Below are 15,392 nucleotides of genomic sequence, written 5' to 3' on the forward strand. Positions count from 1 at the left end.
TAGCTCTTATGGTCGAGGGCGAAGAACATAAGAGAGCAGAAGCTGGGAGTCTCGTTGGGGCAGCTCTCGCTATCCGCTATTAAATACCCATTACCTTGATCAGCTTGACTCTCGATGTTTGCTTGCATGGTTTCGCGGAACCTATACCTCTGCTTGCTCCTATTGCATTCACTATAGAGAGTGGGGACGTTTGGCACAGGCTATTGAAACTTCGAACAGTATGGGTTCCTACCAAGAGGCTCCTTATGACATCAGTTTTCTATATGTTCTTAACAGTTGTTGGCGTAAGAGGCGCTAACATTCCTTCTTGCTCTTACAGGATTCGACGTACTCTGTCATCATGATGAACCTGCGCGTTGTAATTCTCTCCGTCTGTCTCGTGGGGGCTCTCGCGTCTCTGAACGAGGAATGGCGAGAGTGGAAGGTCAGGCACGGCAAACAGTACGAGGACGACGTCGAGGAAGCCATGAGGAGGTCAATCTGGCAGCGAAATCGCCACTTCATCAACAGGCACAACGCCCGTTTTGAGTTGGGCGAGTCTACTTACCAATTGGGGATGAACAAGTTTGGAGACCTGGTGAGCTTGACAAATCCAAAGCACCATACACAAGATTGAGAATGGTTAAAAGATGATATGTCATATAAATATGCTGAATCGTTTGATATCATGATAATTAGATTTGTTTTGTATAATATTTTTTATCATAAATATACTGTGTACATAATGCTTGCAAAATCATTTGTAATTCAGCCTCGGGCCGCAATGAATTATTCTGTTCGACGAAGAAATAAAGATATCATTAATAATAACTCTTAAATGATAATCACAATAGATACATTTATGACATTCTTAACAATAACGATAGTGGTGATGGTGATGATAATGATAATGATAATAATGATATATGAAAAAAATATCGCAGTTGTGCATAGTGCAAAAAGTGTAGGGTTTGTGTGGTGAGTTGTGCTTATGTGATAAAGAATGCATGTTGTACAGTCATATTTGTTCTACACGCAAAGTTCTGGGCCATTTCCTATATAAATGATAAAAGTGAATGGTAAGGGAAGCAATCGAATAATATTAGCAACATTTTCTAATCGTCAGTCATGTATTGGCTAAACATTAATATATCTAAACTGATATCTAAACAAATATATTTGTTCTATACGCAAAGTTCTGATCCATTTCTTAATGATAAAAGTGAATAGTTAGGGGAAGCAATCGAATAAGTAGCGACATGTTCAAATCGTCAGTCATGTATTGGTTAAACATCAATATACCTAAACTGCGTTTGAAATAAATAAATCAGCAAATAAATTGATTAAGTATCATTCATTGTCGTCAGGTAAGGAAATAGACGTCCGATCCATGGTACTTTAATGTGCTAGTTAGCATTTGTGGACTTACTTGCTTAATGTTGCACACCAATAAATTCAAACAGTGGAAAGTAATTTGAAAAGTCAGAATAGATATGTGATTTACATATCATTATCATCTATTTCAGATTCAGTGCTGTGAAAACTCATGTCTATAGTAAGATACTCACAATCCATATAAATTTTGGCTCTTCACGTCCTGTGAAAACGAAAAACGAAACATATCGAATTCGATGATAGAAGAGAATTTGTGAACCATCTTAAACAGATAAAGTTGTATTTTAATAACAAAAAAAAAATGCATATTTTTAAAACCAATAACTAATGATGTTTGAGATACTGTTTCAATTCTATCTTCCTCTGTATATCTCTCTATAAGAGCTTTGAATTTTTGGGGGAAATCGTCATTCATTTAAGTTGCTCTTCATAAGCAGCATTCATTATCAACATATTATTTTCCTCACGCATTCAAATTTCTTTTCGGTGGTTCACCAGCATTTCTCCGGGTACAAACTTTTATGGGTCACTTTTGAAATTTACCCACTAAAGAAGAACACAATATTCTGGAAATAACACAATAATTAAAAGATTCAATATCTTATGCTTAAGTTTGTCTCGATAATCACGTCTCACCTCCCTGATTAAATCAACTTGTTTCATATCAGCCCTAAAATGTATTTTCTTTTTCACTCAAACTCAGCTCAGGGGTCCTCACCGAAAGTCTACTATTTTTTACTGCTAAGAAAAAAATGTACTTGTTTTCTGAATCTTCGTCGAAACAAATTAAAGTGTCTAACTTCCAGACTGACGGTGTAATTTGTCAAGGATTCACAAGCATCAAACACAGCTATTCAGTTCTCAGTATTAATCATGCTGTTGTTGATGCATTTTCTTTTAGTCAGGCTCTCCGATCTCGGTTTGGGACAGTCCATTCTACTTGCAGGTCTGCCACCTATAAAGCGTTTCAACAGTTTTTCTTAGAGACGACTTAGTATTTCGAGAGAGATTCTCCTGAAGGAAAAAAAAAAATACAATAACCAACAGCTCACGAATAATATCTGTGAATCACAAGGCTGCTTGAAGAGAAACAAACAACCAACCAACCAACCAACCAAACAAACAAACAAAAACCTTTGTATTAGTCGTTTTCTTAATCTCGGTATGTAGGCCTACATGAATATCGCTATACTGGATACATATTATTCTAGAGAAGTATTGTTGATTACAATCAGACTTTAACAGATTCTCCTCGAATTTGTGTACTGTTGCCTTCTCTCTCATGCATAACTATGTGTTTGTATCTGATGGGGTATTATCACAGGAGAATCATGAGTTTGTAGCCAGGATGAATGGTTTTCGAAGGACACGAAAGACCGCAAAAACTACGAACGCCACCATCTCCATGGACCCCACCAGCGATCTTCCCGATGCCGTTGATTGGAGGACCAAGGGATACGTCACAAGGGTCAAAGATCAGGTAACCTCTGACCTCATTTCGTCTTTTGCTGGCAAGCTTTTTTTTTCGGCACCATGAACTGATGTTTCTTCGTTATTTTGATTTTAATTTCCATACCATTCCCGTAAAATGATAATGACAAAATCATACACGATATTGACAGAAGCTATACACGAGTTACAGGAATAACATACATAGAAGTATTAAAAGAAGAAATAAGTTAAGAAACGGTGTTGTCATCTTTATAATTGGATAAGCCTTGGTCTCTCGCATACAATACGATATCCTGCGCAATGTTTCCACGTAGGGGCAATGCGGGTCCTGCTGGGCTTTCAGCGCCACCGGCTCCCTGGAGGGACAGAACTTCGCCAAAACTGGAAAGCTGGTTAGCCTCAGCGAGCAGAACCTAGTGGACTGCTCCGACGACGAGGGCAACTTAGGCTGCGATGGCGGTTTGATGGAGCAAGCCTTCCAGTACGTTATCGATAACGATGGAATCGATACTGAAGACTGTTACGAGTATGAAGCAAAGGTGAGTCAGGGACATGGGCGTAAATCCCGGGGGGGGGGGGGATGGGGCGGATATATCCCCCCCCCCCCTGAAATGGAGGTGGGGGGGGGTGGCCTGTACAATCATCCCCCCCCCCTGAATTTTGAAGAAAAAAAATGGAGGAAGCAGAAATGTGATTGTATCAATTTTGGCATATTGCATGACGTTTGTACGCCGACCTTCAGACAGGTAACAGAGCTGAACAGTATTCTATCTTGTAGGAAATCGAATGCATAATTTTCTCAAGCGCTCGCTCGCTTCACTCGCTCGCGGACATGGACATACACTCAAGGTATGGCTCAGACGTTGACAACGTCAAATAGTGTAGGCCTATATTGTAAACATGCTAAGACGAGAGTAACTTGGGACCATCTGCAAAATATGTACGAAAACAAACAAACAAAAAATAACAAAACTATATTGCCATAATTGAACCCCCTCCATTTCCTGAATCATTCATGAGGAACGACAGTGACTGATAATTCAGTCAAGATACATCTGGGTATACCCAGGGAAGATCAGGGGCGTCGAAAATATCTCGGGGGCGGGGGGGGGGGGGGGGGCAAAGGGCATTTGTCCCGCCCCTACGAAAGTGTTTAGGCAGGCAAATCATTTATCCCCCAAGCAATTTCCGAGATGAGGACAAATTTCGAACTTTCTTAATGGAATTTTTGTCAAAATACCGCCAGAACTATGCACCAAATCGTTGAACATGCAATCATATCATATCATAATCATAACAATCATAAACATGCAAAAGCTCCGCTATACTGGATCCCTTTCGATATGTACACTGTTGAGATTGACGTATATTTCCCTAATTTGTCAAAGAGTGTGCAGCATATCTTTCACTAAACAAAAGCTCCCTCATATGCAGAGGCGTCGATGGGGGGGGGGGGGGGGGGATGGTTCCCCCATAAAAGTGGGACAAACCAAATCGCAAAAATATAGCTAAAAACGGCAGTTTTTGGGGTGTAAAATGTCAAATTTTAAAGCTCGCTCGCCCCGCTCGCTCGCATTTAAGCGCTAAGCCATTCCCCTGATGTTGCTACCAGTGATTGACAGCAGTTGCGCCCGGTGCGCCCCCCCCCCTAATCTCCAAAGCAAAAAATATAGCTACAAATGGCAGTTTTGGGGACTGTAAGATGTCAAAATTGTTCAAGCTCGCTCGCTTCGCACACTCGCATTTAATCATTATGCCATTCTCATGATGTTGCTGCCATAAATTGCCAGCAGTTTTCGCCCGGTGCTCCCCCTTAATTTCCAAAGCTAAAAATAAAGCTACACACGGCAGTTTTGGGACTGTAATATGTCGAAATTTTGAAGCTCGCTCGCTCCGCTCGCTCGGATTTAATCATTATGCCATTCTCCTGATGTTGCTGCCAGTAATTGCCAGCAGTTTTCGCCCGGAGTGCCTCCCCTTAATTTCCAAAGCGAAAAAATACAGCTACAAACGACATTTTCTGGGATTGCAAAATGTCAAAATTTTAAGGCTCGCTTGCTCCGCTCGCTCGCATTTAATCGCTATGGTATTCTCCTGATGTTGCTGCCAGTGATTGACAGCAGTTGTGCCCGGTGCGTCCCCTTTAATTTCCAAAGCGAAAAATATAGCTACAAACGACATTTTCTGGGACTGTAATAAGTCAAAATTTTGAAGCTCGCTCGCTCCGCTCGCTCGGATTTAATCATTATGCCATTCTCCTGATGTTGCTGCCAGTTATTGCCAGCAGTTTTCGCCCGGTGCTCCCCCCTTAATCTCCACAGTGAAAAACATAGCTACAAACTGCAGTTTGGGGGACTGTAAAATGTCAAAATTTTCAAGCTCACTCGCTTCGCTCGCTCGCATTTAATCGTTATGCCATTCTCCTGATGTTGCTGCCAGTACGAACTGCCAGCAGTTGCGCCCTGTGCGCCCCCTTAATTTCCAAAGCGAAAAAATACAGCCCAAAACGGCAGTTTTTTTTTTACTGTAAAATGCCAAAATTTTCAAGCTCGCTCGCTTCGCTCGCTCGCATTTTATTGTTATGCCATTCTCTTGATGTTGCTGTCAGTAATTGCCAGCAGTTTCACCCGGTGCCCCCCCCCCTTAATTTCCAAAGCTGAAAATAAAGCTACAAACGGCAGTTTTGGGACTGTAATAAGTCAAAATTTTGAAGCTCGCTCGCTCCGCTCACTCGCTCAATCATTATGCCATTCTCCTGATGTTGCTGCCAGTAATTGCCAGCGAGTTTTCGCCCGGTGTGCCTCCCCTTAATTGTTTGAGGTATGATTTCCTAACATACACCACAACTGCACATTCACTTTACTTGATTTTTGTGAGTTGTTCTCTTCTGCGCCTATAGTTTTAGATTTCTCGAATCTCCGTCTTGTTCTTCTCCCGGCTTGCTGGCGGTGACGATCATGGGATCAAAGCAGTGAAGCATGCTAAAAATGTCTTTGTGGCGCTTTTGAGATGTACGAGTGCATGAATTCATTAACGATACGATGAATGTCCATGTGTATTAGGTCCATGTTTTTACCTAGTGTCGAACTCATGGGTTTTATTTGCCTAGATTCGAACTCATGGGCTGTGTGACTCATGAGCTGTATGACTTATGAACTTGTTTTCAACGTCGAACTCGTGGGCTGTATGACTCGTGGGTGTCGGTCTAGTGGGATGACCCCAGGGATACACCGACATTTAAAAGATATCAATATACAGTTGTTACTAAAAATCAAGTCACATCAAATCAAATCAAATCAAATCAAATCAAATTAAGTCAAATCAAATCAAATCAAATTAAATCAAAGAATAGGCCTTTATGAAATTCAGCAGAAACACGCGAATGCCATGAAAACGCAATCTGGAAGTTGACAGTACAGTGTGTGTGTGTGTGTGTGAGCGTGTTTGGGCATACATTATGTTCGCTAACTATATGGTTTTCATGTTTTCATTCAATTCGTATTTCATTCAATGTCTTCCTTTCTTCAATGTCAGAAGCTCTTTGTTTATCTATTTATTAGTTTTCATATTATTTCCCAAGCATCCAATTTCATGTTGACTTCTGCTGACGTGAAAAGGTCTACAAATCACTAATTCTGTAACTATTCAATCAAAAAGTGTCATCTGCTTTTCTGCACGCTCTATAAGCTCCATCCTTCAACATAACTCTTGGATATATTTTGTGACACACGCAGATGGCTAATGTTGATTCTTTTACCAGTACGTTTTTATACATGGGCTATTGCGTGATCGTAAACCGGTGGAATTAAATACAACGGACATACTGTCCACGGAAAGAACTGCCTAACTCAAACGGCCCGTCCTACACATTATTAACTTCACATGAGACCAAAAATAAGGCAAAAATGATCGTCGTAATTTTGTATGTCACTGCATTACACGCAATACATGTTTCTGGAATGATGTTTAAGATTGCTTCATAGTATAAACAATTTCACTGTTTCACCTACAAAAAAACAACAACAACACACAAATAAAGGATGGACAGTGCCGCTTCAGACAAGACTGCGTTGGAGCGACCTGCAGTGACTACACAGTGGTCTCGCCTCCCAGAGAGAGAGCCCTGCAGAAAGCCGTAGCTAACGTTGGACCCATTTCAGTGGGTATAGACGCCAGCAATTTGTCCTTCCAATTCTACACCACGGGTAAGACCAATATTTCACTCTGATCCCCTGAAAACGTGATTTTTATGTCTGACTGAAAGTATATGTAGACAGGGCCGGCTCAAAAGGGGTGGGGGCGCCTCCTTCCCCCCCCCCCCCACGCCTCCCACTTTTTTCCTCTTTTTTTTTTTTTTTGCCGAATACATAGGGTCTTGCCACTAGCTCCCCCCCCCCCCACTTCACGTTATTCTTTTATTTATTTATTTATTTATTTATTTATTTATTTATTTATTTATTTATTTATTTTGCTTTTTAACCCGAAAGTGGCATTAGAAAATTGGGGGTAAGCCTTTTATTTTCCTTTGCTTGTCAGCCGATTAACCCCGGAATGGGCACCAGAAATAAGGATGTTATCCAAAATGTCTTTCCCCTCCATCCTCAAAATGAATCGACGTCCCTGTTCCCATAAACTGGGCCCCCTCACTTTCAAAAACGTAGCGCCGGCCTTGGTTAGATACAGTGGCAACAGCTGGAAAAAAAAAAAAAACAGCCTGTTGGCTATTGCCATATTTAGGGTTGTGCATACAGTAATTAAATTGTGAGTGAGGGGATATCATTGTGATATCTGTGTAATTAATAATACTAAATAGAGGTATATTGCATAAATGGCCACAACAAAAGGGGCACTGAATATCACTTCATTGTTCAATCATGAAACAGTTATTTGCAAGCACGAAACGCCCAATATTCTGTCTTCTCTATACAGGTGTATATGATGAACCTAACTGCTCTACGCAGATTCTTGATCATGGAGTCTTGGCTGTTGGCTATGACAGTACTTTCTGGGGTGACGACTACTGGATCGTGAAGAACAGGTGAGACCTAGTCCCAGTGTTGTTTGTTTGTTTGTTCGTTTGTTTCTTTTCAATCTTTCCACAGTCTGGTTTCCAGACCCTTTGCCAAATGTGATACTCCCTTCCACAAAATGGCCCTCGACCTTTGCCGAAGGGCCTGCTATTTCTTTCGTCGTTAAAGAGTGTTAATATTCTGGGAAGAAAATCAGTACGAGCAGACGGTCCGGACGTCAGCCTAATCTTTCCACGACTTATTGCTGCTGATATCATAATCTGGACCATTAATATTTTGAACGTCAATTTGTAATTTCACTACATAGTTGACTGGTATTTTAGTTTACATTATAGAATGAATGAGCTCACTCCACGAATTCACGATGTATCATTACGCCATTACGTCGATTTTGATTAAAGTTGCGTTTTGTGTCTTTCATACCTTGTGTATGGAAGATACGGATAGAGCATAATTCATATACCAACCATTTTTTTTTTTTTGGCACTCATCAATCCACAGTCAAAATATATCATCAGCAATACCGATTTTCTTCCGTATTTGAAATTCATTCTCACATGCTCTTGTTTCTGTTTATGTCGTATTCTAAAACCTTGTGTTATTTTTTCCTTTCCTGTTTCTCCTTTTTTGTCTAAACCAGGCTTACCATATTATGCTTGTAATACTGTATGTATAATGCTTGTATTTTAGACTGTGCGGACCCCTCTGAAAGCCAGCCTTTGGCTGCCGAGGGTGTTCCACCCCATGAGTGGAAAATAAAAATTGAATTGAATTGAATTGAATTGAATTGAATTGAAATGAATTGAATTGAATTAAACTGAATTGTGTGCCTGGAATTGATTTACCTGAAAATGATTTTATTTTATCTCTCTTTTTCCCAAATGTGAGATTATCCCAAATCGCTTCTTTTCTCATTTTATTTTTGAAGTTATAGTTCAAGTGGGTTGACTTCACATTTTGCAATCTATTTCATGTTCAATTACGATGGCGGGGTTCGGGCTACAAACCCCTTTTCATTTTCGAAATGACGAATCTTCAGAATAACTAGCTGTTTATGTACAATGTACATACGTATTTGTATAAGTAAATAATTATATAAATAAATAAATGTTATGTATAAATATATACATATGCCCCTCCCTAACCCGACAGAAGTACGTTACGCCACCACCCTATGAATAGAATTAACTCCCAATTTAAATTCCAGTACGTGTCAAACATTGAAACGTAGACTAGCCTTTCACGAAGTGAGTCACTGTCAAAAGCGATTCCAGTAGAAGATAAACGTGCTTGAACGATCTTATGTGGTTTAAGCCTTTTAACTCTCGTTTTCCCAGTAGGGAGCTTGCGACGCGAACGCTAAGACGACGCAGCCTCCCTGGTTGGACAATGGGAACAAGTGTCTCTAAATTTAACCCTAACCATACATTGAATTCTATACCTTAACGCTTGCATTTTTGGCGTAATTAGCGTCGTCTTAGCGTTCCCGTCGCAGATCTAAAGCCTGCTAGAATAGACGCACAGCGTTAGATACATTTATGTACATTCTAATGAAGCAGAATGTCAACATCGAAATGATACTGTAACGTCTGTGCATTTTGTCTATACAGTTGGGGCACTGACTGGGGGATGGAGGGGTACATTTGGATGTCCAGAAACAAGAACAACCAGTGCGGTATCGCCACTGATGCCAGCTACCCTGTGATGGACACTTCAAAGAGTTCATAATGTTCTATCGGAGCATCGCGTTTACGTCTTAATGGTTTAGCTTACGGAAGCAGCAAGTGGAGATGGAAGAATTCTTACGTGTGCACTTCATCTCATTTAAACTTATGTGTAAAACAACACAACAAAAAATATGACAAACACGATGCAGTACTGAGAAACACTCCTGGGTAACCCACGCGGTATCAACTGCTTTTCCGAGATTTCCAAAACAAGTATGTAGAACAATGTCATTAAACAGGGTGTATTATGAGCAATATAAATTCGTCGATTAGTTCTAGACAACAACCAAAAGCGACTGAAATGGATATACCTGTATTGATAACCCTCACTCACTGAAAAATCATATCAAGGTAAAAGTAACCAAGAGATGATAATTACGTAAACTATATTGTATATTAAATGGGTATGCAGAATTTCTAAAATATATATCATAACATTAGCGTATCAAAAATCAGGCAAGCTTGAACAAGACGTGAGTCTGGGTGCAAATCGTTCAAGCTTTAACGGGCAATTTTCCAATACATTATACAGTGTATGTACCACAACATGAGGCGCATTTTTGAATTTTTGATTTCGGAAATGTTTTGATTTGAACAAAGAGTATAGTCATTTGTAATTATACAAATAATATTATGCATTTTTTCTTTCAAATCATGAAGACAAAGAACACAAGGTGGTTTTGTTTTCTTCGTCTTGTATCCAACGACTCCAAGTCTCCTACGCAAGCAGTAAAAGGATTTCAGCTATGATCATGTGCCACAAGCAATAACCATACGTCATTAAATGTCAGACAGTGTTTTAGTTCGGTATGCGTGATGTATAGAGTCTCTCTGTAAATAATTCTTTCTTGATCGAAGCGCAATGATTGGATTAACATGCTTTGCATGTTGTATACTCGGGATTCACCTTTTTCTGTCCAATGCATGATTTTACTCCACGTTCGGTCTTAACATGTCTGAATAATAGTAAGGGTTAAGATGTCGATATTGGTGATCACTTGGTAGTAAGCACCATTCAAAGAAATTTCTTTTGGAATACCAAATAGAAAGTCTTACGGAAGAAGACCAAATGAAACCTGTTCATCGGATTATTGTTTGTTTGTTTTTTTGGAGGGGGGGGGGACAGCAAAGGATAAGATAAAATTTCATTTTCGCATCAAATTGACAGTTGTAAGTGTCGTTTATACCTCGTCATGACTCGTGATTGCTGTTTGGAACGATTACAGTTCATTATTCCAAAGTGTGTCTGTCATTCCAAAGGTTTCTAATTCCCCCCAAAAGAGAAGATTTATCGTTCCGAAGGTTATTCTTTAATTAGAAAATGGTCAAGAAAAAAAAAGTTCGCCAGCCGAAAGTTTGTTAATTAGAAAACGAAATAAGGTTCGTAATTCTGAAAGTTCGTGAGTGTGCTTTTTTTATTCTCGGATAAAAGAACTTTCGGAATAACGCCACAATATGAATGTTTTGATTAACGAACCATGTTTCATTGTCGGATTAACGATTGTATCTAGGCATACTTATAGAATTTGTGTGTTTGGGAATAACGAATCTTCGAAAAAAAAAAACTAAACTTATTTCATTTTTAGATTAGCAAAACCTTCGGAATAACGAACTTCACCAGTTAAGAACAGACTTGATACCATTCCGTAACGAATGAGTTGATGGTGGGTGATTGTGAATGACACGAGAAGGCATGAGGTGAGAATGAGGCTCATTGTGTAATAATTGACTTTGAATTAAGAAGGATCAGTTTCATGTCTTTATATCTCGTAACACTACTTTACACCACAGCATGATCAGGAACATACTGCAGTATGTATCAACGATGTGATTTATGTGAGTGTGTGTGAGTGTGTTTGAGTGCGTGTGTTTGTGTGTGTTCTATATGTGTGTCTATGTAAGAAAATACCTGTGATATGAGACGGTCCTATACTGCTCTCAAAATTCGCTCTATTCATTCAAGGGTTTTTGGGTTTTTTTTTTTTTCAAGAGCAACGTCCATATATCCTATAAACAACTCCTTTCTTTTACACAATCATACACAATAAACACGAGACGATGCGCACGTTCAGGATGGGACTAGTATGCATTTGAATAAATGACACTGATGTATGTAGGCCTATATATATATATATATATATATATATATATATAAGAAAGAGTCTCAAGTACGCCATGGATCCAACGATTACACAAAAATATGTGTATATATATATATATATATATATGTATATATATATATACATACATACATACATACATATATGTATATATTGGTACACAAGTACGTGCATTCGCTTGTATTATTCATTTACATTACCATGATTTTACCCTCTTATGAAATATGAAAGAGCATGTAATTCTAGAAGGATTCAAAGTTTTGATGAAGATTGGTGTTGAAATGGCTGAGGCGTCCCAAACAAAGGGATCCTAATAAAAGGTGGGACCCAACTTTATATTAGGGTCGTTTTGTTTTACATTGCTTTTGGATATCTCGGGCATTTCAGAACCGATTTTCATCAATTAAACTTTAAATTCCTATCATAAGCTTGTATGCTCTGTAACATAAGTGGTTTCTTAGTATCTCGCGAAAAGTTAAAAGCTCAATCCTCATCTCAACCAATATTCTCCTATCCCTTTAATTTGAAGTTTCCTATGCATGCACCTTGGTATCTCTGACTTTTTCAGGACACTTTGATAAAACAGATAAAGCAACAAAAGATATCTGAGAAGTGTGAGAAATAGACATGTGTGTATACAATCATAAAAGTAAATTTTCCAAAAGGAAAGTTTTCAATTTGAGAATCTCAGATGCATTATGTTGAACGCTTCAGCTTTTGTGATATTGTGAAGAAATGATGCTATATGAAGAAAGAAAAAATATTGGAAATGAAGATAGATGTTTCAACAAAGTTTATCATACATACAATGCATATAAGAGTCAATGTTTCAACAAGGGTCGAATATTGTGATAATGTCATTATTTTGTTCTTGCACAACTGTAACATAATGGTTTCAACGATCTTTTGAAGTATAGGATGTAGATTATGATCTAATGACAATAATGAATAAGCCAATATAGCGGCAATCAACCAGCATGCTCGTGCATCCCCCATAAAACAGACAAAACGTCGGCCTCATGCCAAAAGCGCCCTAACAGTGTACAAAGTCTATGGTGTTAAGGCCCTTTTGGCATGAGGCCGACGAAAATCGCCGCTAATATTATCAAAAGCAGAAACCAAAATTCGATTTTTTTTTTTCAGAACAGTACTCCTGTAGTTATTTTGTGAGAAAGCTCCTCACAAAACAAACAAACAATCAATAAAACAAAGATTTACTCAATCACTGAAATAAGGCGAAAAAAATACGGATATTCAGTGCGTGATCAGTTGACTTAGAGCTGTTCATTATGCTGCGCATATAATACACTAGCGCAAATAATGGGACCTCCACGCTTCGCCGAGCTGAACCAGCCCACTCCCCACCCCTCCCCCCCAAAAAAAGTTAATTAGCGTACAAAGTGTACATAAAACAATGATTAGCGCAAAAACTAATTTTTATGAATGATTTCTATCTTCCTCGATCGTTTATTCATCTGTCTGTCGCTATCTATCTATCCGTTTATCACTTTATTTATGCATTTAATCGATCATTCATTCGTTCATTCATTCATTCGTTCATTCATTTATTCATTTATTTATTCATTCATTCATTCATTCATTCATTCATTCATTCATTCATTCATTCATTCATTCATTCATTCATTCATTCATTCATTCATTCATTCATTCATTCATTCATTCATTCATTCACTTACTCGTGCTTGGCCACTGTTGATCTGCTCCATATAACACCTTCATCGACCAACTTTCAAAGCAAAAAACGCCATTAGTTCACTTGCTAGGCCCACAACACGATACTTCTTCAGCAAAACAAGGTCAGACAACCGCCTTTCAATTCTATTATTCAACAGATGGGTGAAGTAACATTTTAAAGCCCGATAGCTTTTCGATTCTTGACATCTTTCCACGTCTATTATTGATTGATTTCTTTGACGACAAACGTGTTTTACAGCGATTCGTACGCTCTCTGAAAAGGGCGAGCGATGCGAGGGACCGGACGGACGACGTTCTGTATGCGTTGCGAAAAGCTTGAGCTATCCTACCTAGCAACCAACGCAACGACTTGTGACTCGCGGTTAGTATAGACTGTGCGATAACCATTGATAACGGGCCGCTGTAGCTGGAATCGAGCTTGGAGTTTTGGTTTATCCTATCATATTTGAGGTAAATAGGCTTTGATGCTTCGGTAAAAATGATCAGGTCAATGTCATTTTCAATTTCTGCGTTAGACTCTGTATCGTGTCAATATGACACTTGAATAGTTGGTCAATATTTGATCTGAAGCCCGTGTGGCAGCAAGTGCAGGAGCTCAGTCCCGTGTATGTAAAAGTGCGTCAGCAAATCGAGTGACAAGAAAACCGAGATTCGCTATAGCCAAGGTCTAGAGATGTAGGGTCTAGCATCTAGACGGTCTAAACTCTAACATGTTAGAGACGAGGCCTAGCTGTTCAAGTGTGTACTGTTAAACTCTATGGCCTAAAAACTTACTAAATAGTATCACTAGGCCTCTAGCTAGAGACCTAATTCCCCCTAGGTGTAGAATTTAGTAGTAAAAGTGCGTCAGCTAATCGAGAGACAAGAAAACCGAGATTCGCTATAATAATAACGGTAAAAACTTAGAGATCTAGTAAACTTTAGAGACTAGGCCTAGTTGTTCAAGTATGTACTGTTAAACTCTATGGCCTAAAAACTTACTAAATAGTATTACTAGGCCTCTAGCTAGAGACCTAGTTCACCCTAGGTGTAGAATTTCTCAAAAGATCAAAACGAGAAGTACCGGTAATTGTTGTCTTATTAAGAGTTACAAAGAGTTTTGTGACTGAAAATGAATGCTGCATATGATAACGCTGAATTAGGCGGTATCCTACGTCGTTCATTGCAATTAAGCAAACCAAAAGAGAAGTGTTAATTTTCTTTTTGTCATTGTATTGTCTAGAACTTGTAATTTAGAAAGGGGGTAGGTTTTGTAAGGATGTCTCGCACACAAGTCAAGTTCATTTTCATTTATGTGACATATATTCATTATATGCTGCAAGATCAAGAAGAAGAATATATCTTACTGCATCTCTAGAATCTAGATCGAGTAGATTCTTTTCTAGTCTACTAATTATACACAGCCCTGTTGCTATACAAAGACGACGTGCGCAGCAAGGCATCTGTTATTAGTGTTAAATCAGGTTACTAGTCAACCTGACATTGTGATGCTGTAGGCCTAATACAATATTGGCTAAATGATGACTACAGATCTAGTGCAGTGCTAGTAGGAGTAAAGTTTAGTCTTTGTGTAAGAAATGAATAGTTGGAAACCAGAGATTTCTAGACTCTTTATGTACAACAGCTTCTCACCTCAGAGCAGCAGATTACAAGTTAATACAAGTGGGATGGTTTTGCCCTGCATACCTGTAGTGCATGCAGTATGTAGTGTTTGTTATACCCTTTGGAAAGATTTAAACAAATTTGTCAAAATGAATTATTCCAAATCATTTAACAAATTCTTGTTTTGTTCTCATTTATTTTGTTTTGTTAAAGGTAGGGAATCCCATTTGCATGCCTTAAATGAAGAGTTGTGTAAACTCAGTGGTATGTTGAAGAGAGTGTCATTTTAGAAACTCCCATAAAGTATTGAAAGTGGAAGGTAACATTTAGTACATTTTTATTGACCGTTAGATTTTGAATTGAATTTTTTC

At 38.8% G+C, this 15,392-nt stretch overlaps 1 protein-coding gene across 1 annotated transcript; it reads left to right on the plus strand.

Annotated features, from left to right (window-relative positions):
- The first annotated feature begins 323 nt into the window (after positions 1-323).
- On the plus strand, positions 324-10,690 carry LOC140238108 (cathepsin L-like peptidase). The gene is made up of 6 exons (XM_072318041.1): positions 324-577; positions 2,699-2,854; positions 3,141-3,365; positions 6,866-7,031; positions 7,756-7,864; positions 9,467-10,690. Exons 1-6 carry the CDS (start codon positions 341-343, stop codon positions 9,582-9,584), a joined length of 1,011 nt encoding a protein of 336 aa, XP_072174142.1. The 5' UTR covers positions 324-340; the 3' UTR covers positions 9,585-10,690.
- Positions 10,691-15,392: the final 4,702 nt, after the last annotated feature.

The sequence above is a fragment of the Diadema setosum genome, chromosome 14, assembly GCF_964275005.1.
Source record: "Diadema setosum chromosome 14, eeDiaSeto1, whole genome shotgun sequence".
NCBI classification, from domain to species: Eukaryota; Metazoa; Echinodermata; class Echinoidea; order Diadematoida; family Diadematidae; genus Diadema; species Diadema setosum.